Below are 26,416 nucleotides of genomic sequence, written 5' to 3' on the forward strand. Positions count from 1 at the left end.
GTTGGGTTAAGTTCTTTTACGGGTTGCAGCACGTTTTCAGTGACTTTTTCGAGGGAGTTCGGGGAAGACTAGCTACGCTGTCTGCGCTTTCTTTGAGGCATATAGCCAATCTAAATCACATTTTAAAATCTGAAGATAGGCCAAGGCCATAACTTAGTTCTGTTTTTCTCAGTTCTGGTTGTAATGAAAATCACAGAAATCTATACTTCTATTTGAAATATTGTAGTTAATCCTCTAGAGCTTCCAACCTTTCGTAAAATGATGCAATAAGATATTTTTGCAAATGATTCGTGCTTAGTGTGGCAGTACCAGATAAGTTCTAGTGATCATATAGACGGAGGGAGAGCCATGAGGTTTCGGTGCAGGTACCACGGAAACAACGCAATGAGTACTACAGACGCGCTTTATCATTCTGCCTCATTATATATATATTTATATATATATATATATTTATTCAAACAAGTTGGTGGTGATCTGTGAGAGTAGGGGCGTCTTTTTGTATACTTTATTATAGATGCATTTATTGTTCCTTCTGTATTTATTCTTCCTAGAATATTGCTTTTTTTTTCTCTGACCTCACAGCATTGAATGGTACATTATGATAGATCACTCAGCAAGTAATCGTTTCAGCAGGCCAATCGTAGAGCCCTTGTATCCAGATCCAAAATGATTCCAATGATTTAACTGATGAAAAAGCTCATACAAGTTGCAGCGTCTCTCGAAGCCGTTCTGTAACATTATTAACAAAAACAGCAATTGTGATCCTTGAACAGGACAATTGTTTAACTGAATAAAACTATGTAGATATAGTGAACAATTGATAAGTTGGACATGGAGTCCGTTTTCATAAAGAAACTGTGCTTTGAACTTCCTCGGTGTTACCTTAATAGGCTTCTCTAGCATATCAAATATTAGGTTTTGCCACTGTCTCTTTAGCTTCGAGATAACGAAAATAATAAATTGATTACTAATAGAGATACATCAATTATTTTCAGACACTTCAGTTCAAAGGCAGTATTGAATAACGCAATAAAGCCAATATTAGGCGCTTTCTTTTGTTCACGTCAAACTCTTAATACAGGAGTACGGGGTGTATGTAATTGTAGTGCATTATACTTTCCAATGAATTTGCCAAAACTTGAAATAAAATATATTCCTAATCGGTTTAATACAAGGATCTGGATAGCCTATGTTACGACCAAAATACCACTGTAGAAACTAGGCGATTCTATATATATATATATATATAACTTGTAGGGAAAACCAATAATACCTCTTTAGGTCGTACGCTGTAATAACCCTCGTAAAATTCTCGGCTAAAGCCTCCGAACATTTGCATGATTCCAAATTCGAACTCTGCATGACCAAAGAAACTTCCAGGATCGAAGATAACGGATTCATTCGCCAACTGTAATTGTTAAACAAGCAAAAACAACATTATTTTCGACAATATTGTAATACGGTATTGTACTGTGATTACATTTTTACCACTAACAGCTACAGGTTTCTCGTTGAAGCGTTTTGTACCTTAAATATATTGAACTGCTAGAAGCGAATCTGCCAACTCCGAAAGGATTAGGCGGGTCAAATTAGGATGATGGCTTTTTGTCTTGTGCTGGTCTCCTTTACTTTTTACACGTTTGTCTAAGCTTCTAACCAGCACCTGCCGTTCGCGTCGCATATGTAATTTCTCTATCTATGGCGCTCGACAAAAATCAATAGTAAGGTATGCTTAACGTCACAAAGACGCAGAATGGTAAGCACTTCAGGCATTAAACGAAGTCCTTTGGGTGCATCACTTTCCGTGGCTTGACTTGAAAAAATTGAGGATAGGTGATTGTTATGATAGTGAAATACAAGGACGTTTTGCAAAAGGACTGTCGGCGATCGCATAGCCTGAGCTACGATGCGGAACCATTCTGAAATCATTCCACTGAATGAAAAGCAGGGAGTAAAAGCAGGTTACCTGTAGAGGATTACAATCGTCGGCTTAAGCAGGCCACATATTAACTGGAGTTAGAGAATATTAAAGGGCTACGATATCTCGAGAAAAACGGTTTAAGGGAAGATGTTACAGTCTGACGTAAACGCCCTTTAAAGACACGACAAGCTATATTGCCAAGTAGTAGAGCTGTTTAGATAGGGTTGCTTTTATGATATAGCGTTCCTTGTTGCATGACAAGCGTGGGGTTCTTACTGCATGCATACAGTGCGCCGTAACGAAAAACATTACTACTATGAGAGTAATCAACAGATTTTCTGTAATGCCATTGACTCATGGTGCCCTTAGCAGAATATCGAAATTTGTTCAGAAATAAAGCATTAGCTCTGGGAGGTAGTTTAATACAAAGAGAAGAACTTCGTGTTAGTTATTGGGTTATTAACAAGTAGCCATTTGAAGACCCTTTTGCTTTGCAAAACATAGTTCGTAAAGACCATATGTGCTTCTTTACCACAAAATGAACCGATACGTGTCAACCATCCCACAGCGTACGAGTCTTTTCGATGTTTTCGAACTTGCAGATAGTAACAATGAATTGTTGAAGAGCAGCTAAAACTCTTAGTAGAAATGGCCCATTATTGTGTCCGTATAGAGATACTATCCTCCGGTTCAGTTTGCATAGATATTCTCGCAATTCGTCGCCATGTAGCGTACTCGCTTACGTGGTAAAGCTTCGACCGAGTTTCCGACATGCCGCACTAAAAGGTTTCTAAAAAACTGTAATGTATATTTAGCTTTATGAAGCTTTTTCCCTTTAACTTGCAAAGAAGACTAGAGGTGTGATCTTAGTTTAAGTTTACCGCTTAACTACAAAAAAAAACAAGAAACAAACATTCTGCTAAGCAATAGAGCAAATACGACTTCCTACTAAATAATAACGTGGCTAGTCCTTACGCTTGTCCGATAAATGTTCATTTTTCGGAGCAAATATTTCGAGCAGTATGCTAAAAACATGGTAATGCAATATACTTAGAACCCCAGGCCTGCTCTATTTGATCTGGCTGTATTATGGCTATGGAATTGTTGCGGGTGATGCTCGTCACGCGGTTCACCGTTTCTATGACAATACAGGAGAGCTAAGCGTATTTGAATTACGCGGGATTTGCATTTAGGCAGATACATGAAGAAGCGCTAGGTAAAATATATGTGAAATATATTGCGCTTAATATAGATGAGTCTTCAACTTCTTCACAGTTCACAACGATGTGCCTTGAAGTATATTTATTTACAGAAAGCTGTTAATAGGGGTGGCACGGACAAAAGGTGTTATACAGGCATGACAGGTACTGTAGATCATGCTACCGAAAAACATCCCCTCGGGAGCAATTTCAGAACCCCACTTGTCCATATCTAGTAAAATTGCTATTTTCCTTTTTATTGAGTGTATTAAGCCGATGTGAAAATGGCTCTGTAAGCTAACACTATTAAGTAGCTTAACGCACACTTCAGGCTCGTTCTTTTTTCGTTTCCAAAAAATATTTTAATTCAGTTAAAACGTCGCTATGCGAAGTATCGATAGTTATTGCTCAAGAAATAAATTGAAAGTGACTTGTACTGGCCGATATGGGCCTTGTCGGGGTGGCGTTTTAATTTAGCTGGGTTACAAATTTATGCAGGCCTATCGCTAGTTAAAGAAAAGAAAGTATCTTAAATTTGTTTTTTATCTAAGAACAAAAAACATTCTATTGGTCGTCTTTGTGTCCTTAAGCAAATCCTTATGTTTCTCAAGGCTGCACTTAAGAACAACATATGCGAATGGGCGCACCCGTCGAAACTCAAAAAGCTGCAAACCAGTTTGGATGGATCAGTGTTTCAAAACCGTTTTAAGGATTACAATGGACTTATCCGCTGTTTCCTGGACAAACCATGCGTGTTAACCATAAATAACCACGAGACTCACACAGCCTTCAGTGTAGTTAAATTGGCGCCCAGATCATCGTATGTTCTCTACACTGTCCAAACAAGCTACAATCTTTAGACCTGGCAGGGGCTCGCCTTTTTGGACTAATCATGCATGCCTCGGTTTTATTCAATCTTTAACGTATCCGAATCGCAAGAAAGGCGCACAAAGCATAATTTGCGATAGCAAGTAATGCTAAATAGAAGATTACGCAGAGTTTTTCTGCTAAACGAAGACATTTTCACGAAAGATAACCTTTTTCCAGTAACACAGGCTAATAGTCCGCGAAGGCCGTCCACCCATTATGAACTGTCATTTCAGTACAACAGCGCTATATTTTCGCAAATAGAGGTTCTATTGTGGGCGGCTTCGTTCCAATCTATTGTAAGCCGAAATCGGCAAGCATTGCACTTCTTCCGCTATTCTCAAAAAAACATTAGTATTTCATGATGAGGCATGATTTTTGACAATGAAAGCTCATTCGCCCGAGCATCCGGCCGGACGAAGTTTATATAATATCACCAGGTGGAACTAAATTAACCATCATATAGGCGTCTTAAATTGATTACTCATGAAGAAAAATGCGCGCCCTTGTTCAAATGTCTGCTTTACAATAATATTCGGTTCATTGTATCATTCTAGGTAAATAAGATGCCTAGGAAGCTCCCCTCGTGTGCCATGTGTTTTTTTTTTTTAACAGGTAAAACATATGTGCCAGCCAAAAAAACACTATTCCTTCGAGTTGAGGAATAATGCCAGGTAGTACATGCCGATAAATGTATCTACTGCCCAACACATGTACAATTATTTTAGCGCCTTCCTTCGTTTTATAGCCTAATCGTTTTAAAGTCATTCGCTACTCAGTATATTAAATTTTCGCGTCGTAAGCCTTTTCTGCATTACTGACGCTTTTAAATTGCTACTGCTTTGAAATTTTACTGTAGAAAAGAGTATACCTAAAACACCTATCGTCCTTTTGTATTTTTTTATATGGTTTTATCATAAAAAGCGCAAACGTCAATCTTATCACCTCAGCCTTATTGCCGAACCATAGGTCACCATGAAGTAAAGCAGGTACAATCTGGATCCCTTGAAAGAACTTCGGAACTTTTTTTTCCAACTGGGTCCAAAGCTCACGAACCTGACGATCTCCATATTTTGTTTCCACCATCTTAACCTGAAATTAAGTTTTCAGATGTTGAGCACGGGTTACTTTTACTCGTCGATTAGCGCATGCTTTGTTCGGTACTTAAAGAAGGCTCTTTTTCTTCAGATCGCTAAACATGAAAGGGCTAAATTAGAAATCTTATTCTCAAAAACCTATAGGCAGGTGTTATGATATTTCAGCCCTGTCTTACTCTAAAAGTGCAAAAATACAACTGAATCTTGAACATTTCGGCTTTTTTCCGCTTGATATCCAATACATACTATACGCTTTTATCTACTATTACATATAGCAATGCATGTCTACAATGCATTTATTGGCACAACAATTAATGAAGCGTTGTTTCCTGTGCAAATTATATGAAGGTGCAATGCTACTTTATGAATTAGTGCTACCACGTACAAACGAAGATGTAGCTTGTTTATACAGATGCAATTTCGAAGTGTGGTGATAAGTTATATGACTACGGGCTAGCAAATTCTCGCAATAAATTGACATAATTTTTTACAAAAGCAAACTATCCCTTTACTTTGTCAAGAAGCGGATACTTTGATCAAATATTTTGTTTATCTAGTCCATGCAAAAAAAAGAAACGATTTCAACGATAAATCGTGTAACCTAGAAGCGCAGAGTCTATTCCAATATAGCCGGAAAGGAAAACAAAAATGAAATTTTTATTTTAACGTTAGTCCAGCCCAGCGGGCTTAATCTACACTTTACGTGGAAAACAGTGTACAGCAAGTGTCCTCCCAAGAACTGCTTACATAGCTCAATGTATTTTGCTAACTCAATTTTGAATTACGCCTCTGCAAAAAAAAACGATCTCAACATTACTTCCGCTCACGCAGTGATCAAGTTTATTTATTGCGGTCGATGTTATTCCATAGACCCTTTCCTTCATATAACCCCAGAGAAAAAAACAGGAGTAGTTAAATCACAAGGACCGAAAGGCCGCTCGATGTCACCGCCATATATTGAGACTAGCCGGCCTAGACACGAAATTTGAAGCTCCTTGGTTTCCGCGTCGTTTAAAAAATAGACCAATCTTGTTGAACCCATGGGTTGTTTGCATCTAATGCTTCTTCTCACTATTTGGAAAGGCACCTACACTGTTTGCTCATCCGAATCGTGGTTTTCCAGATGTCCTTTATTTGTGAGTGAGCCAGTCTCTTTGAATTTGTTGCTTCGGTGTTTTTTAACCACAAGAATTGCTGTCCGTACTGTATTCTATCTACTTGCGGACTGCCACCTTAATAGATTCCTCATTTTGATATAAAACACAAGCACTGCCCCAGGCTGTACCGCTGCGTTCTTTACTCGATAATTTGCTAGCCCTCGGTTATTGATGAACCTATGTTCATCCCTCTTTGGAGAGGGAAAAACCGGCCTTGACCTTTAGCTTACCTTATATAACTTACAAAGGCTTAGGCAATAATTTTCAAACACGGACCTGCCGTTATATATATTATGCTTCTCACACCCTTTGTTTAGTGTTGGAGCAGTCCTTACTCTCCTGGGACATTTGTGGCAATAGTCGTTCTTTTTCTTATAAGTCGTACATAGCGGCCTTAATATATAAATATCCTATCATTGCTACCCAAATGTTTAACTCATGCACGCTAAGCGTATACTCATACACTTTTTGAGCACCTTCATATAGAAGTTTCATATTATACCTTGCCATAATTATAGATTTTTGCGTTCGGTTATAGAAAGGACGCCTTTCGGTATGTTTTATTCCGACCCAACGGAAGGGCATTCAGCCTTCATATTAATACAATGAATTCAAATGTATTCTCAACTCACGTCACCAAATGCCCACAATGTAATTTGGTTGTATACAATGTAACACCCGAGAGTGCCGCGCTGTGCATATGCCGACGCTCTTGTTCTAAATTGCTCAACGTATTGGACAATTCCAAGCAGTCAACTGCAGATACTTACAAACAGTATTACAATATTTAATATATTCAGATAACAAAGAAGAAGCGCTTTCAGCACCTTTGGTAGCTTATATCAATCCGGGAGGGTGCCTTCAAGAAGGTGTGTTAACAAACGCAACCAGCACATTTTACTAGCTTTTACTCTACGTCGTAAGTAGTGAGATGCCAGATGGCGTTGTACCTTAACGACAATATAGGATTCATTAAGTGGCACCGTTCTTAATGGAGGCCCTCATCCAATATAAGGACACGGCTAGGACAGTAATAGAATGTTTCTCGATCCAAAGAGTCAAATGGCATACACTTGTCGCGCATCCCAGGCTCTATTTCCGCCGCTTATTTGCGGTAACAATCTATTACTACTGTACTACTGATTGCAAAGCAGGAGTTCAAAGTATACCGTTAAACTCGGAAGTTGTTACAATACGAGTTTAACTGAATCACAGCAGCAGGATCGCAAACGGCAATGCGGATGCGCTATTTCCCGTATCCGGCACGCCTCCTTGACTATTCTCTAGATATCGACAACAGCATGTCTGAAAACAAAATATTTCGCTAGAAAAGGAGACAAGGTGGGCTAATTCGACCCGAAGAGCAGCACCCTTTACCATGCCAAACCGAAAGTATTGATGCTTCCACAACCACCCGAAGTCGCAGTGTTGAGCATCTGTTGCTAGAAGCGTCAGGTGAAAACTGCCCGCAGATAAAAGAAAAAAGGATTTTTAGCTTGGTCTTGGGACTTTGTGCACAAGTGCCATGTCTGCCAACAAACAAATACGGTTGGTTATCTCCGACTATGCGCGCTAGTTACATTTAAAGTAATGGTTTTTCTAATCGGGGATCCCTGTATGTTCTAGTGTACCTGCACTTGCTGTCTGCTTACTCCCAGTTCACTGCATGAAGACTTTCCTTTGGTTAGGAGTGCCTTACAGTTCCCGGCTCTTGAGATCCTTGAAATAAACGGGGCTACTGAAACCATGAAGCTCACGCTCAGCTTCGTAGCCACACATTCCCTTACATGTGTCCTTCTGGTTAGCAGTTGGTAGCTAGGAAATTTTCTCTTTTTCGTCAGGTCTCTAAAGATTTGATAAGGCCTTATGTCGTGGCAGTCGTTTTTGTGCGTTAGTTCATATGCTCTGTATCATTCGCAGCTGCATCTTTCGTGAGCTTCAGATTACTTTTTCACTTTGACGGTTTTCGTCTTTTTTTTTTTTTTTGTTTACTTTAAAGGCTACCCAATGCCAAGCGCCTATAGAGGAAAAATTCGATTCTATATAGCCCGGTTTTTCGATTCCAGCCGGAAGAATTGTACTTCGACAGGGCATTCAATATTTATATCTCCGAAGCCTAGTCGAGAGTGCGTTACAGCCACTCTGCAAGAGATGAGTAGGAATTTGAGGCGAAATAAACGCGTATCGCCTGGCGAATAAATTCAAGACGATGAAAAATGCTAGCTTGAAAACGACGTTTTCCACTTATTTTCCTCTGATAGATGTTTCATAAGCTGCATTGTATATATGGAAACTCACCGCGTGGCAAATATTACACTTATGAAGTTAGCAATTAACCTATTATGAGTCCGGACTTCTAATTCGAGGTTCTTACCTTAAAGTGTATTTACTGTAAAACCTTTACTATGGCTGTATTCAATAACTTGTTAATGTTAAGGTTTTGTGCCAAAGCGATAGCAATACACCGAACAATAACAATACCGAACTGCTTACTTGTTCTATCTAATATTTGAGAAATATTTATTTCCAATTCAATTGATGGCCGTTATCCATGCATCAAATAACCATTATTTCCTAAATTTTCTTGCCAAAATGAAATGAGGAAAAATGCCATTCCGACATTCGTCGAATTATCAATCAATTTGAAAACATTCGATTCTTGAGATGTAGTGAAAAATTACCGCCAATATTACAAATCATTATAATGTATTTATTTAGAGCGAGAATGATGGATGGAAATTAAAGTTCAGAAAATATTTTTTACCCAAAACAATAACTTGAAATAAAAAAAAACGGATAGAAAAACATTGGCATGTGCGCTTTCTACTTAAGTATGGTATAATTTAATTAATAGTACGGGATAATTAAAATTAATAACAAAACCCCACGCTATATGCGTTTAGAATTAATTATCTTTAGAGATTAACTTAAAACAGTTTCTATAAGAATTTGCTGAAGATTATGAGATTTGGAATGGGATTTAAGTTATCTTAGCCCAAAGGAAAAGACGCGTCGACATATTTTCCTACTCACTTCTTTTTCTCATTTCTATCTCAAATATTTATTGTTATACTAGAAAAAGTGATCCTGTAAAATAACGAAAACATATATATGCATGTCTTGACCATTTTTTGAATCGTCCCAGACTTAAGCCTAAAATTCGAGTTTTCATACCGGAGAATGGCTTCCGTTGTTAGCTACTTTAAGGCACCGAAAACGCATTTTATTATATTTGACCATTTAACCACTTTCTTTACCAAGTGACAAAGAAAAAAGCTCATAGCAGCTCATGAGCACTATACGTAGGGAGTTTTCAGCAAGACTGATTAGCGCGCATCAGCATAAAATTGAAAAAAAAACTGTATTTTGGGACAAAACAAAAAACAGTCTCCAAGTTTGAATATTCTTATTAAATAATACCCATTATGTTGCTTGTTAAAAATCTTACGGCAATTTGCTATTGATAGAGCTTTTTAAACGAAGAAAAAGCGCTCTCATCTACTAGCACAGTTTCCACAGAAGTTCGAAAAATAATTAAGTGTAAATACCTTTTTTACACATGTACAGATCTACAGAACACTCCGCACGTAGCTATATATACTATAGATCCAAGTAAAGAAATACCATATATCACAATTATATTAAGAGCTGATTTGCATAAACTAACAGCATACCTGAAGCTCAATGCGGTTTTGCGTATAAAATGATATCCAGTCGTCTTTCCAAGAGTTGTCCAGCGGTATGGCTCCACAAAAGGTAGTAATAGCAAAACCAAATCGACGTTGGGCTCTAGCGTCTCCTATAAAACATAAAAAAATATAGAAATTATTCTAATTATAGACATAAGAGAACTTCTTTAAGAGAAAAGCTACATGATTTGATCGTATCTCTGCCATGAGTAATGAATGCGTGAATAATATAGATATGTAGAATATTTAATCTAATGCTTCTGAAAATCCATATACTTTAAACTATGAAAAATCGCCTACTGTGATGAAATGTATTTGACGCCAATTCCTATTTCAAGGAAGGTAACTAAATAAATGTAAAATGGGGACGCGTATAGGGACGCGTTGGGCGTAAAACAGATGTAGGATAGATAGAGCGGTTTGTTAGCGCTTCCGAAAGTCTAGGTTAATCTTCAGCTAAGACTAGTTTCTCTGAATCTTTCCGTCCACGCTATTCATTCACGCCATTCGAGAGAACATTTCTGTACACAAAAACATATCACGCACGACAATTAAAGAAGCAGAAATTGAGGAAAATATATGCTGCATATTTTTACGTTAATATGACAATTCTCTTATGACTATGATAATAACATTTTGTATAACATATGTACACCTACACACTTTATCCTATTGACACGTCTAACTCTGAATCAAAAAGTGTTGAAAATTAACCTAACGAAAATTAAGCCATTGCTGAATCTTACCGCTTTCTATAAGAATCCGATTGTGATCATGCATTCTAGCCAGCTTTATGCCGAGCTCTTTTGCATGACATTGTTTACCACCTGTCATTTCAAGAGCCTCCATGACCAGCGCGGCTCCTTGTTTGCCGGTCTGAGCAAAAAGTTGAACACATTATGAAATCATTGCTATAAAAGGCATTAACTAGTATTTTGCTAGAATGCGTCTCTCCTACGTTTCGAAGCTGGATATGCGTTGAGGACACCAGCAGACTCATGAGTTGTTATAAAATTAGTTTGTTCTTGTGTTCTGCGCACAATGTCTCCAAAGGTAATTCTGATCTACGATATCTGAACGCGAATAAAACAAACTTGTCAGTCGACAAATTCGTTTGTTTTTACTCCATGTTAGTTCCAGGCGGCTCTTCAGTACTTTGTTGTTAAATATATATGAGATGAAAGAACGACCGTATTTTAAAAATCTGAACTTGAAAATTAAATACACACACCTCGGGAAAACAACCTAGGTTTATTTGCCTGACAAGAAAGTGCCTCATTCATGAAGCAACTACGCCAAATCATATTCCTGAGCACTTCTTGAAGCAGGTTATCGTAAAACATTGTTTTACTATGTGGCGATATTATGAGTACATATATTAGATGGAATACATACCTAAAAGTATTAAAAAAAAAACCGGAAAATGGATTGGCCAAAAAGACTGAACTGCAAGGATATGGCTATTGGCAGGCATTTTGGGTCTTAACATTCACTCCAGTACCTTATGAGCTTCGTGAAGAGCTTAGGAAAACGCGGCCTCCGACGATCTCCTTATATTGAGCAACGTGCAGCTATAATAATGGGTTTCTACACTTCATGGTTACAGCAAATGAAAAATGGTTGTTTCACATAGATATAAAGCACAAAAGAAATGGGTAATTCGAAGAAATACGTTTGAGCCCAGAGTTGGGCTAGATTTCTGTCTAAAAAAAACTTTACGTTTAGTGGGGCTGGGAGAACATTATACGCTGGAGAACGCTTAAGAATTACAGTACAGTTAACAAGGCTCTACACATGTCTTAGTTGCTTCGAGTAAGTGAGGTTGTGCAACATAAAAACCCGATCGACAAAATAAAATTACTCTTCTTTACGGAAATGATAGACCACACATAGTAAAGGTCGTTAAGCTTACAGGATCATTAGTAAATAAGATTCGTGGGCATACATTTGTCTCTTCTTATTTATATACGGGATATTGATAGAATCATTATTTTCAATTTATCTCGGAAGCAATGGCCCGAAGCGATAAATCTGTTAACATTAGGCAAAAAATATTTTCATTTTAGAGAATTTATGTACTGACTGAGTTCTTTAGTACTTTTCGGGCGTATTTGACCATAATAAAAGTATATTAGTATATTAACCGCAAAAGTTCAATTATGTAACTCCTCGCATGCTGCACAAAAACGTAAGAGCTGCGCAGATTTAAATGTTTAACATGTTTTAGTTATCAATGTTTCTTGTTAATACTAATCTCAAACAGTAATTCTAAACTATAGCGTGGGATCTATAGTTTTTTTTTTAATTTTAAACAAAAAGGTAGTCTTTAAGATCTATCCAGAATTCCACTAGAATAGTAGAATTCTACTACCAGAAATTTACTAAAAAAGGCTATAGCGTGATGGCTTACAACTTAGAACGCAAACATGATATGTATAGCGTCTGAGAAATTGGGACAAAATGAATTTGACAAAACTCATTATTGGCGTATTAAAAATCAGGTACTTCGTATTTCATATTAAATTAAACTGTTTTGACGCCACACGAGCATCATTTCCTGGTCAACTTTTCTAGTGATAAATTTCAGCGGTAAATTGTTACACTGTAAGCGATACAAGTGTTTTGCAATACGTACTACACATTTCCCAGTTTAGACTCCTTGGAGCCGAAGCCCATCGTACAATTTTCACAACATGTGATGCCTATACACTAGTTTGTTACTTATCTTCATGACTACTACGTAAGAAACACAGACGATCGATTAAGCTTTTTCCAGTGCTTCCAAACTAAAATTGACGGAAAAGGTTGTACCCGTTCCTTCCTAATGCTATGTAAAAATGCAAACTTCTTCCTAACGCTACACAAAAAAACTAAGCTGTTTTTAACACAGTTTACTTAGCCTTAATCTGAAGAATTTCAGAGGAATTTTTGCAAGTGTATACATTCTCGGAAGATTATAGTCAAGTGTTTATGGAAATTCGTGGCTTCTCGGCCACTGGAATTTGAAATGTTCAAATTCAAGTATCTTTGCAGTCCATTTCGCTTATAAACTATTAGCCCAGAACACAGAAAACCACTTTTTGTACATGTATCCATACGTGCAGCTTGACCTACAAAGTGAAATCAATGTAACGAGGATGTCATACGAACTTCCTCCAGAGAAATCACGTGTAGTGGTAGCGGGGTTCGAACGGTATGTGTCGATCGAATTGCCTCCAGTGATGCCATCTCACCTAAAAATAATTCGCAAGAAATATAATTTTTGCTGCTCGTACAATATGACAAAATACTTGCTGAAAAATACAGTAGGAAATCAAATGATTTCTGTTTAATTGGGGGTGTTATTGTTCTTCTTTGACGTTTCAATCGCCACTTGATTCGAATGAATTGAGCCGAATACGTTTAAAATAACCTGGTGCCTTTGGTATAAGGCAAGATGGCAGAACCCGTCACAGTGTTTCGCTTTGTGCCAACAGCCGCAGGCCAAATGTGCTTTAGAATGTAAGGATTATAAATAATAGCTCCATCCTACGATTGTTCTACCGTTTAAGGCCCTTAGCGTTTACTTCTCTCATCCTGAAAGAGTACTATGTGTTACTGTTTGTATAATATTTTTATTATTGTTATTTGCTTCACTGGCTGCCCAGTGTGTATTAAAGTCGAGCCTTCCCAAATATGTCTTCTTTTACATTTCAACGCAAAGCCTCTCTCGTACTACATTGAACCTCACGTCGAGCTTGAATAGACTTATCTACAATGGTAATATTTTAGTCAATGTTTTCTAATTGCAGTAGCACTCCATAAATTCATACCTTTCTCTATTTTTAGTCCTACATCGGAATCTGTTTTAACTATTCGACCTACATTTTTTTGCATTGGAATCTTTTTATCTATATAGTGTTTAACACGGGCTCTATGTGACTCAACCCGCATGATATACACGATCTGTTTGTCATTATTTTTTTCTATTGGCACTCCGTTTGAAATTATTTATAAGAGAGGCTGCTACATTAATTTTGGTAGTGTAATTTTAGAGGTTACAAATTGATAGACAGAACAAACTGGTCTGAGTGCAAGCATAACTAAACAGAAGTAACTGGATGCACACGAAGAAAACCAGAACGATTGCAATGGCATAACCTGCAGAGAAAAAAAAAAGTGAATGAGGGGCAAAGTGTTTTCGTATAAGGGAGTATTGGGATACCTGTAAGGGGAATTCTCATTCATATGACAGAATACAGACCGTCGCGTCAGCAACAGGAGTAACAGCATTCATTAGCCGTTAGATGAATTGCCCGTCATACATTTTAATTCATTGTTATAGAGACACCTTTTATTTAGCGAACAGATGATATTAGCAGAGAAAATTGTGTACTGTGATCGATGCTTCGATCAATGAAGTCCATGGTTAGGGCAATATGTATACTGTATGGCGTGCTAGCCAGTTCACTAATGTATCCTATTTCTACTTGTATTATTGAGTAGCTACGTTCACATCAGAATAGTGCAGTGTTGTTGCTATGAGATAACTGTAGTAGAGATTGCGATTGTGGATGGAACAGTTCACAGCTAAGCAAATCAAGCGGGCAGTTTCATAGGCAGATGCTTATGGATATTCGATAGGTTCGTCATTGACACCATATAGCTTAGGAATTTGGTGAACTTGCTACTTGGCTATAGCGCCCAGTATACTTGTTAGAAGAAAAGAGCACTCATAGAGTCCTCATATTCATACAACGAAATCATCAGTCTCTCCGCAAAGAAGACCGTTGCCTCTGACGATAAAAAAATATCTTGAAAAACGCAAGCTTTTTTTCAGCTACTTTTAATCGGAGCGTAGAATTCGTTTAACGTATCTCTGAAACGTTTCGCCACAGCGAAGAACTTTACAGTACTCTGACATAATTTGATGTTTTTTCGACTGACCCGCACTCACCCAAGGAAAGTACGCATTCTGCCGTTTACTGTAGTCATACGTTTACTTCCTCTGGGACCGAGCCTCGATTAAAAGTAAGTTGTTATTGCCAATTAATACCGTGTTCCTTGTTGTACATTCGCCATCGGACACATCGGTTCTTTTGAAAGACGCGAGAGAACATTTAATAGTAGTACTGAAAAACTGGTTATGGTGTTTCACAGTCACTAGGTTCCAGTTCTACAAAGGATCCATGGTAATCAAATGTCTGTCTGAGCTTCAACGGTACTTGCTCCCAGCCTGTAGCAGAACGCACTTCAATCATGCTCGGTTATGTAATCTTATATTCTTGAACAGAGCCGCGCGATCCGACGCTACCTTTTTTGCATTGTCTAACATCTCCCCGTTCAGCTTGTTGAACTAACGTTTCCATTTTGTTCACTTGCCATAGCATTAATAAAATGCAGCTGAAAGCGACATCCTGCTTTTCTAATGGACCGTACGCAAGTCTCTGCGATAGCCTAGGGAACTTGACTTCTAACAGACGACAAATCTAATTCGCCCTCGACCGTTTACACTACCTGGCCTCGATCAGGTTTTACAGAACGCTGAGGTTGACTTGTAACTCAGAACTTTCGTTGCCTCAGTAAGGCTCGACTTACTCAACAGCTTTGAGCATAACCAGTACTTCTTTTACCAAAGTCGAGTAGTTCTTTTCTGCTTTCGTGAAGTAATAATAATGGTATCTGATCGCTCTTTACGTCCTGTGTTTGCACAAAGATAGTCTAAAAGACGATTCAAGGGATCGACAACTAGGATCAACGGTATCCTGAAATATTTGAAACGATAATCTGAATCGAACACGATCTTACCTATTCGCTTTTGGGAAGCTAACGCTTTAGACAAATGAAGAGCTCATTGCGGTTAGTGGAATCCACGGATTAAGCGGTGCTAAAAGCCTCTGAATTGCTTCATATGAATGGATCCCTTCAAGTTTCTCAAACTTTAGGTAGTCTCCTTTGGTATGATGTCCATTGCTATTAACCGTCCAACCCAATAACACGATTTAAACCTAAAGCTAAAGGATAAGGTTAGCGTTATTCAGGATCCAATCTTGAGCTTATGCGGGATTAGGTTTTTCAATGAAACTTTTTCAGTGTTACTAGTCTTTATATTCTGATTTCCAAGACTATAAAACAATCAACTTGTCAAATAAAAAATCTTCCAATGCAGCTTATAAGCGGTAACTCACTTCCAAGGGTATAGAATCAGAAGTCATCACATCGTCAAAAAGCATATACATTCAAAAACCGTATGTGAGAGTTTATTAGAAGCAAGTCATGCAGAGCGCTGGAGTCTGCCGAATATAGTTTATTAGAAAAGGTTTATTGCCAATGCTACATTGTTACTTTGAGAAAGCAAACGTTCCTTTTGGCCTTGTCTTTCCGGCTCTAACTCCATTTCGTTTTTTGACACGATAAGACTTGATCGCGGGGACGAAAATAGGCAACCCTTTTGCAGTTCTTCTATACACACAACGTGCCCTTCTTTGAATTAGATGACTTGTAATTCTGCAGTAGGTACGCCTTCTGCTAGCTTTTAGTCCTCTTTAGCCTTTGTGGCTCCGATTGATCTCTCTATAGTGCACCTATTTACGTCTTCAAGACTAATACAGTTTTCATCTCTTTTGTCCAATAAGTTCGACTTGAAATAGTCAGCCCACAGCTTAAATCGCACTGTATACCTGATTGTCAAGAAAGCCGACAATTTATAGGAGGCCTGTGAAACTTCTTTTACCTTTACGGCATTTACATATCTGCATACAACGTCGCGTAATTTCTAAACTCCGATAGTCACGGTTCTCTTCACGGTTCAAAACTGGACGTGTAACTAGCAAAGCCGGCAAATATGTAATCGGTGAACCGTATCGCGCCACGGGGCTTTTTCAACCGAACTCACCCCGCCATATATCTTAACAACATACTATGCCGGACTGCTCTTAGGAATGCGAAGGTAAACTGAAATTTTCTTTCGGCTGAGATGTTTCCGTTACCTTCCGATTTTTTCTCGATTACAGCCGAGCGAAAAATCAAGACTTGATTAGTAAGTTTTTTCAGCTGGGCCTACCGAAAGAATCGTGACTTTTCCCAGATCCGGCAATCCCAAAGCTGTCCGCTCCAAATACAAAGGAGCTGGCCTTATTTTTATGGAGTGTTTATCGGGCACTAGATTGTGATGTTTCTTACCTACATCTAGTGACCGCCTCCATTGTTAGGCTCTTTTTCTGATCCTTGAAACTGTCGACCATGATCTAACATTCATTCTTAAGCACGATTTCATTTGCTTTAATTAGTTATTGCGGTCGATGCCACTAGCTTGATTTGACTTTAATAAAGCCACCATAGACCCTTCATTATCTTTCAACTCGTCTGTAATGGAACGGGTTGTGAATTTTTGTATATCACTGCCCGCTGCGTAGTAAAGACAGGACCGTCCATGCTAAGCTCGACTGTTTACCGAAATGCCATAGGTAAACAACCACCTTTATTTTAGACAACTGCAGTATATGTTTAGGGTTAATGTTCTAATGATTAATTCACTATGCCATTAGTTTTTTTAGCGGTTATTCAGTGCTGTAGATACACATAGCCTCCCTTTTGTGTTGCTGAGGGTGCTCGTTTGCAGTTAACAAGTTTCCCCTGTAAGAGTACTTCATTTGTTTATTACAATTATCCGGGTATAGTTTCCAAGAAGTTCCTGTACAGCTGATCAATTTTCTCAGTTCTAAACAAGCAGAGAAAACAATCTGATATGACCAAAAACAATTAGCTAAAATAGGTGATAGGAGCCACAGCGACTTCATGGTATTTTCGAATCTCAAACAATTCGAACCTTGTATAGAATTAACTTTGGTAAGTTAATATACTTGCATATTATTTCGAGCTAAGCCTCAGCAATACCCTCATCTAAAAGCGCCTTAAGCACCTTTTGGTAGGAAGCCCGCCAAGGAAGGCCTCGCTTGAGTCTTGTGAATTTCTTCGACGTGGTAAGTTACCATTTAACTTACCATGGTAGGTCTGTCAGAAAAAATTCACAAGGCTCAAGCGAGGCCTTCCTTGGCAAGCTCTTCTTGTTGTTCTGTATTTGTTGCACTTGTCTATTTGTATATTTTCATCTTCATAAGATATTTTTCATTAACAGACAACGCTAAAATTTGAAGCAGCAGTAGTCTTCACGCTCGTTGCTTAAGAGAACCACACTAATACAATCGAAGAAATACGTGTTAGCCGCTCAGACCAGGGCATCCCATTAACATACTAGGGAAAGCTTCTGCTACAGCGACACCCAACTGTCATCTGTTAACTGATTTGATCTGAAGCACTGTTCAGAGCAGTACCGGACGTAAGCCTGTATCACTTAGCTCAGGGTATTTTTTTCTCACTTCGTGGCGGTGATGTTGGTTCCGAGCGATATGGGTCATCCTATATTCTGATGTTCTTTGTACCTTTTGGGAAGATGCTTTCTCTAACTGCCCAAACACGCCTCAGTAACATGTATACAATCAAGCCACGACTAAACGTGAACAGGTTTTTACACGCAGTACTGCTATAGTTAGATATAATCAGATTATTAAATTAAAAATACTACTACGTAAGATACATATGACAACTGATATTATGTAATGCCATTTATTACGTATTCTTTTTAACTACATAAGAAGAAAAAATCGAAATTACATTAGGTTAAAACACTGCGAAAATCGAATCCGTCTATTGCATTTCTTTAACATAATGAATACATACAAACGAAGTATACCTTGGCAACTGGCGCGTTTACCTTCACGATTTGGTAACTAAATTATGACAAATCCCTACCAAATATTTTGTTAGTAATATCAAATCCATTCTGCCAGAGTTGTTAATAGTTATGTTACTGCTGGGCCACATTGAAATGTTTCTGATACAATACTCAAACTAAAGAAATCTCTCAACAATAATGTATAAAATAAGACTAAAAAGCTGACTCGCGATTCGTTTGATTTAACAATCATTGAGGTGAACACACATAGGTTTACACACATAAATCGGCACATACTTGGTTATATTACACGGCTTTCAATTCACTTTCGACGTAGCAGTTAGCTAAACCCTGTCTACCAGACTGTAGCTTATTAAGCACTTTTACTTTAAGCAGTCATGGCCTTGTCGTTGTTTAAAGTATTCGGCGACCGCTAAATCAATTAAAAGCAATTCAAAACCAGGCTGTTTTTCTAGACCAACAGTCAGGTCAATTCAGTATCAGTCTAGATGATATCCAGTAAGGTAGAAATTAATGTTTTTTTTTTTTTATAAACACTGCCGAACGGATTTCTGCAAAAAACAATCACAACGCATTTCCGGATATTATGTCCTAATAAAAAAGTAACTGATCTATTTATAAAACGTAGTTGAAATCCCCTAGGTCTGTTTTACGGCGCATACACAGATAAAGCTTCGTGTCGATTGAGAAAGAATAGTTTGCCGGAGGACTCACGAAAATAAAGCGTGGTAAACTTCGTCTGCGCTGATGGTGGCGAGAATACAAATGGGATCAACCTTATCTTGCCTGAAGTTGTTTACTTAAGGAAACGAAAAAAGATTTTCAACCTGTAGGTCACTCTAAGCTTCTACTCCCTGTTAAATCGCCCCGTATATAAACCATAAAGTCCTACTAAGGAAGTCATTCAGGAAAGGCCCACAGCGTAACGAGGACAATCTCAGCTTGCGAAAACTTACAACATCAGAACTATAAATGCATTAACTGCAAAAATCTAGTTGTATATTTACTCAGTTCTCTCCATGCACATAAACCAAAAGCTAGCGGAAGTTTCTGTGAATTCATAGAGCGAGTAGATATAAACTCCATTTGTCCTCGCATTGAGGTTCGCAGATGCAATTTGAATCAGAATAGATGTTTTGTTCTAGTTTTCATATACATTAATTAACTTAGTAAGGCTCTTAAAGAAATATGAAACTTGCGAGACAAATTTTATTGCAAAGTATTGAACTTGTTGAAGTACTACATAGACTGGATAAGGGCATGCTACAGTTTGTGCAGCGCTTGTTTGCAACCGAAGCATAATTACTACATAGTTCTCATAATAACGTTTTTTCTTGTCCAATGGCTGTCGATATTTCATACTAGAGACGCTGCTCGGACGGGACGATCTTATACTTTTAAAAACTAAAGCAAAAGTTGTTACTCGTGTTCCGTTTAGAACATATGTCCTTTTTAGAATGCTTCTAACGACTCACACCGATAATGGGAAACAAAATGTTTTAGGACACTAAACATATATGAAAAAAGTCTCAAATGTAACAAATCAAGCAAATGTAATGCATCTGAAAATGCGCTTCTTTTACTGCCGGTATCTTACAGATCACTCCCTTCACAGATGTGAAGTATTTTTAAAAGTTAATTTTGCAACTTTTTTTTTCTAGGCTAAATATTTGTTAAAGTTATAGGTCTTAACAGTGTATCATGCTTCATCTGACTTTTAGTTTAATTCAATGCGGCTTGCCTATGACACGGGAGTATGGGAAAATAATTTTATACAGTTTCACTGGTTGGTTCGCAAAAAGTGGGAAAATGCTTATTGTTTTTTCATATACTGTTTTAACGGCATAGTCGTAGGGGGCCTTACGGGCGCTAAAAACATTATTACATATAACGTGGCATGCAAACCCTGTTTTAAAGAACAGTTATCGTTATCCATATACGCGCAAAACATCTATATGTAGATGAATAGACCTAACGGATACTTTTAGGAACAGGGTGCACCTTCAGTCCGTGGCTTTATAATATTTTAAATAGATGTTATGTTATTTTTATAGGTCTGGCAAGACTCAGCTTGAATCTACGGTTATTTCTATTTCAGTATTTGTAGATAGAATATATCATGTTAAGATGAGAACAAACTGCAATAAGGTAAGAATACATATAGTTAAGAACAACATATATATAATTTTAAATATATATAACACAATGTTCGGGATACCTTCAAACATAGCGCGAGCGTTCGGTGAATAGTTCGTCTTAACGAACACCTAGAAAAAAACGAAAATCTGAATTAGTTGAATGTAAAAGAATGAATGTAATAAAAGAGTAGCTAACGCATTTCTTACTGGTATGCTATATATTATATATAGTATACTATATAAAGTAATATATATTAGTTATTGTCTTTGTAGTTCAAATTTATTTATCTATTCTTAAATTATCAGTGCCTTTTTACTCGGCAAAGGATGAGTTCTAAATCGTGAACCCTACCATCCCTGGAATTTGCGTCCAGTGAGCTTTAATCATTTATTATAATGGTAAAAGGTAAAGCCGTAGTTGTATGACAACACATTCAAAGCCGGCAAATATTGTATTCACTATGCTTTATCGTTGCTGTAGGTACACACCTTTCCGTTGTCTGTTTGGTACACTTCGCCCTGACAAATACATCCACCTCCATATTGTCCAGTCGGTTTCAATACCTTGGTTCCCAATACTGCCTTAATTCGCGCTTCCATAATATGACTCAATATCTGAAAAACATCGATAAAATTATTGTGCTCTTATGGTTTGATGCCAGTGATAATGTGCACTTTTGTATATTATTTTCTTCAGTAGATACTATAGGCATATCGAAATGAATTATTGATATATAATTATTACCAAATACTAAATGGGTGCCAAGGTCACTAATTCGGAACAAAATCGCATATTACAATGGGGAATGGTCAACGGAAAGTTTTTTGGCCCTTAGATTTTTTGCAACTTTCGAATTTCAAGTTCCTTTGGAGGCTACTACGCGAGTGAAAAACGCGCGACAGGCCGCAAGGCCGTACAATCGTAGCGCATCTTTGCAGAGACGGAGGTTGAAATAGTCATTTTTGTTGCTAGCTCACATCCTTCATACCATCGGCGTCCGCACCAGATTTCTCCTTATTTTGCAACGCAAGTTTTTTTCACGGCTCACTTCAGAGGTAACCACATCAAAAGACTTACACTTAAATTTTTTGCGGTAAAAGTACTTTCAAACGTTATCAAACATTTTTTTTTAAATATACTGGTTTAAACACAATTTATGTAAAATAAGCTTGTTCTCTGGCCCGGGACAGCATTATAAGTATGTTCTATTTACTTCATGACAAGTATGAAGTATTTTCTGAGAAAAAGTGCGCCATGGTTTTCTTGGCACATATTGGAATTCTGGCGTTTGGAGTATCTATCGATTAAAGACTATCCACCGCGATCCACATCTTCAGCGCTATAAAATCGCATGCATATGAGATATTCGACTAAAATTGAGTCCATTTATCCGTACTGTATGGCTCGAAGCTTCGGAGTAATTGTAAGGAAGAGAATACACAAACGAATGTACATTAGCATATTTAGTTACTGTAGATGATGCATCATGTATAGCAAAAAAAAACGTAGAAAAAAAAGTTTAGTATAAACAAAAATTAGCTTACGTGGAAACGGAAGGTCGTCAACCACTCACAATTACCAGCCTGACATATTTATATGTAAGATAAAAATTATTATTATCTTATTGGGTGGAGTGGAGCTCAAAAATGCGGTATTTTCTGTTGTTTCATTTTTTAGCGGACACTATATATATATATATATATATATATTAGGCGATACTACGACTCGATATATATAGCCATAGTACCGTTTTTTTTACCATCTCAGGTCCTCAGCTTGGAGCTTAGATGTCTCAACTTTTTGAACCCAACAAAAAATTTCGGCTTAACGCTGCATTTTGACATCGCGCTCGATGATGAGAAATGGTGATGGATGAACAAGAGATCGGAATCGGTGGCTTCTAGAAAGAATCCAAGGCTGAGAGTTTAACCAAATCTTCAACCAAAAAAAGCATTCCCGTGGTAGGACTACAAAACCTTAACTAAGAATTGCTTTATCAACCAAACAGTTAACTTGATACTTTTATTTAGCCTAGTTGCATTCAATCAATGAAGCTTTTCAAGCGAAAAAGGTCAGGACACTTTGCTATATGATAACGCGAGACCACACAAGGCACACAGAAGCTGCCTTCTGGGCTTCGAGTGGGAGGTATTACGGCATTTGTTTAAATCTGGATTGATTTTTACCTTTGCAGTGCACCGGTAAATGAAATCACAAACTGCACATTTGACAGTGAAAGGGATCTTAAAACTTGGCCGGATAAGTCTTTCAACACGAAACTTAAAAATTCGTAATGGCAAAAAATAGATGAATATGTTGAGAGATGATACAAAGTCATAAAAATGACTGTAAATGCTAACTTATTGTCACAGTAGTAAATCAATGTGGCAGCTCTCTTTTCAACCTAATACATTACTGCGGTGGATGAAGCTAAATGTAATCTATGTATATACCCCAATGCTCTATCTATATGTGATCATTCCTAATGCAGACTTGCATAAGATCAGTATGCTATATATGGGTAGCGCATTTCTTCTACGTCAATCGGCCAATCTGGTATTAACCTTTTTCAATAATCATTGCTACAGAGAGTAATAAGTAGCCCTTGGCTCTGACAAAAACACTAGATGTTTTGATGACATGTACGTTTTATAAGGTATTCGAAGTTATTGTAGTTAAAAATTATATAATAATATATTCATAAATAATATGAAACAACATTTTGATATATTTAACTATATAGAATCACTATCATAACTACACGGCAGCGAGATTAACAATTAAACATCAGTTGATCAGTAGAGAAGTCATTTTCACGTCTTAAAGGTGTTTTTGTAGTAACGAGTAATTGCTGCTAACTAAGCAGCGCATGATAAATCATCAATCCATATAATAAGAATTTCCACGTAATTTTTGTACGTAATGCAAACGATTTTATCTTGTTGGCCTTATTGTTAATTATTATCACAAAATTCACATATAGGCTACTATATTCATTCATAATACTCGTCAGTGATTTCACTATACTACAATTAATGTCATCAATATATTTCTGCCTTTGTTACGCGCATTTCGCCTGATGACTTTCAGAGCCAACATCTGCATAGCAAACTAAATTAAACTATATTAGTGTATCTACGCCAGAAACCCTTATATCCGTCAAAGAGCATCGTTCATCGCAACAACGTCTCCAATTCAACCTAATCAGGCCCTCCAAATTCGAACACAAATCCCAAAAGCAAAACACGAACGAATATACTTAGACGTCAATCGTCGAAACTCTACAGTAATATAGCTCACTCACTTTTTCGCCATCTAAATCTATTAAAAACTGGTTGGCCGGATATCACTTCGGTAAGCATGCATTCCTGTAATAAATATTACCTCGAAAAAAGTGAAGGCATGTGAGCACAGAGGCTTCAAGTTTTTCTTTTATTAAAATTATTTATTAGTATTACGTTAAACAATGATGAGTGCTAATTTATTATGTTTGAATTTTGAGATTTAAAATTCTATTGCCTAAAATGTTTTATTACGATTGAACGAGTATCCGCGTAAAGCTATAACTCTGGTCTTTCATCCAGCTAGTAAAACGCTTCCATTTTAAGGGATATTAATGTAATGTTTTAGTATATAATCGAGTACCAAATTGGCAGTCAGTACTTTAGTGAGGTCATTTGTTGATACCACAAGAAGTGTCGAAAATAGCAACGCTACAAGGCTAACTGGTTCAGAAAACTTTGATGTTTCTGTGAATATCGAATTAAGCACTCGATTACTCTAGCGTGACACGCCGCTTAAATACTGACAAACCTTTCGCAAAAATGTTTGTTTTTTTTCGGAAAGGTTCTGGTCCACAAAACTTATTTTGATGCTTCCGAACTTAAGTTGGTGAGAAACTTATGTAATCATAATTATTTCTAGAATTTCGCAAAGTTACTTTCGCAAAGAATGCGTCGAATCAATCCACTAACAAGCTTTAATTGAAGAACACCCGTCACAGGAGAATTGTTTCGTTATTTCTCAAGCCCAGCTGGCCTTTGATGGCACTACAAAAAAAGCAATCCTAGCTTTACACATACTCTTAGGACTACTACCATAAATCGAATCAGAAAAATTAGGTTCTTTTTTTTTTTTTTACTTACAATCACAAGTTAAAAGAGGGCAGGCTCCATCAAAATTTGACCTTAAATTTCGAAACACCCTATATATACATTTAAGTGTTCATATTCAAGTTAGTTGAGAAGTATGGTCTTATTAATTGTAGTAAAATATTTGCTACTATAAAAACAAAAGCGAAACAAGTAGCATTCGAACAATTTTTGTCGATTCAAATCCAGTCTCCGCGCACATATATAAGTAATAGTTAAAAAGGAAGAAATTCACAAAAATAATTTAAGTACCGAATAACCCAGCTGCATTATCTGTAGTAAAATCGTTGTCAAATAATTTTCGAATTAGAACATTTTTAGACTGTTTCAATACCAAATAAAAATCTAACTTACCAGTTAAGTAATGACTTGAAAGCTGAGATAAAGTTTTCAAGTTAAGAAACGATTTTGTTGGCAGGAGAATCTCTTTACAATATAAAGAAATTCCGCCCTAGCAATGGACGTGAAGGATTTGCTTAATATATATACACGAAAACATTAACTAATGCACAAGCACCTCTATATTTTTAATGGTTCACGACGGAAGATCGTGACTCGCAAAATGCAACCTTTTCTTCGTTCTCTTGAACGCGTACATATGTATCTGTCTCAACTAGATATTTTGCTAAACGCTGCTTTTGCATTTAAAACCTCGATACAATCGTTATGCAAATTATCAATAAACATACTGTTTTGATCCCACCAAAAAAGCGTCTGCCAGTTATTTATCGACCCTCACTCTTTCGCTGTACTGCTCTCGCCCAATATAATGCTTTAGTGCCCTTTCCTTTTAGACCTCTCCCAAAAGAGCTCCTTTTTTATAATATTTGTCATGTTCATCACATAGTTTACGTAGTTTTCATATAATGTACGTATTTTACATAAAAGTCAAAATAAGAGTAAGGTAAACACAAAAACTGCATATTTACATCTTCAGAAGGTATATTTCATTATACAATCAGGGTATTTTACGATTTGCAATAAATAATTCGAGCCATAAGTCCAGCACCGCGGTTTAGCATTTCACCAAACGGCTGGTTTCCAGCACAAAACGAAATATGTTCACGCCTGAATTCGACCTACACAACCACACGTTTTTAAGTTTACCATACTAACATGTTACTCATGCAAGAGTACAGTTCAAAGTATGACTATATTAATTTCGTAATTTTTTTTATATCCTTTTGCTCATGATATTATGTCCTCTACGTCAAACTTATATCAAACTTTATTGATTTTAAGCTGTACTAAGTAGTCTTTCTCTTATCCGACAGAAGCAACACTAGATAAATTAAATTTGCCATATGGGAAGAACTATTCTTTGGCCCCTGTCAAGCTCAGTTTTGATTTTAATATTATTAAATTTAAATGTTTCGAGATTTTCAGCCGTAACTGCGCGAGTATTGTATCAAACGAATATAATATGAGTATACTCAGCTTAAGTTTTGCTCTTAGTATAATA

General features: G+C 37.2%; 1 protein-coding gene across 1 annotated transcript; it reads right to left on the minus strand.

Moving 5' to 3' along the window:
- Positions 1-389: 389 nt before the first annotated feature.
- LOC111262509 (ketosamine-3-kinase) lies at positions 390-25,659 on the minus strand. Its single transcript, XM_022836814.2, has 9 exons — positions 25,309-25,659; positions 21,292-21,417; positions 20,883-20,931; positions 13,081-13,163; positions 10,677-10,806; positions 9,916-10,040; positions 4,933-5,079; positions 1,274-1,408; positions 390-729 (listed from the first exon to the last, which is right to left on the minus strand). The coding sequence occupies exons 2-9, from the start codon at positions 21,400-21,402 to the stop codon at positions 607-609; spliced, it is 903 nt and encodes a 300-aa protein (XP_022692549.1). The 5' UTR covers positions 21,403-21,417; positions 25,309-25,659; the 3' UTR covers positions 390-606.
- Positions 25,660-26,416: the final 757 nt, after the last annotated feature.

This window comes from Varroa jacobsoni, unplaced genomic scaffold (assembly GCF_002532875.2).
Source record: "Varroa jacobsoni isolate VJ856 unplaced genomic scaffold, vjacob_1.0 scaffold_670, whole genome shotgun sequence".
NCBI classification, from domain to species: domain Eukaryota; kingdom Metazoa; phylum Arthropoda; class Arachnida; order Mesostigmata; family Varroidae; genus Varroa; species Varroa jacobsoni.

Coding starts and splice junctions, on each gene's coding strand:
- LOC111262509 (XM_022836814.2), bottom strand. CDS start 21,402: ATGGAAGCGCGAATTAAGGCAGTATTGGGAACCAAGGTATTGAAACCG. Junction 10,807..13,080: donor ACGTGATTTCTCTGGAGGAA/GTTCGTATGACA, acceptor CTTTTTGCTCAG/ACCGGCAAACAAGGAGCCGC. Junction 5,080..9,915: donor AAAACCGCATTGAGCTTCAG/GTATGCTGTTAG, acceptor ACTTAATTTCAG/GTTAAGATGGTGGAAACAAA.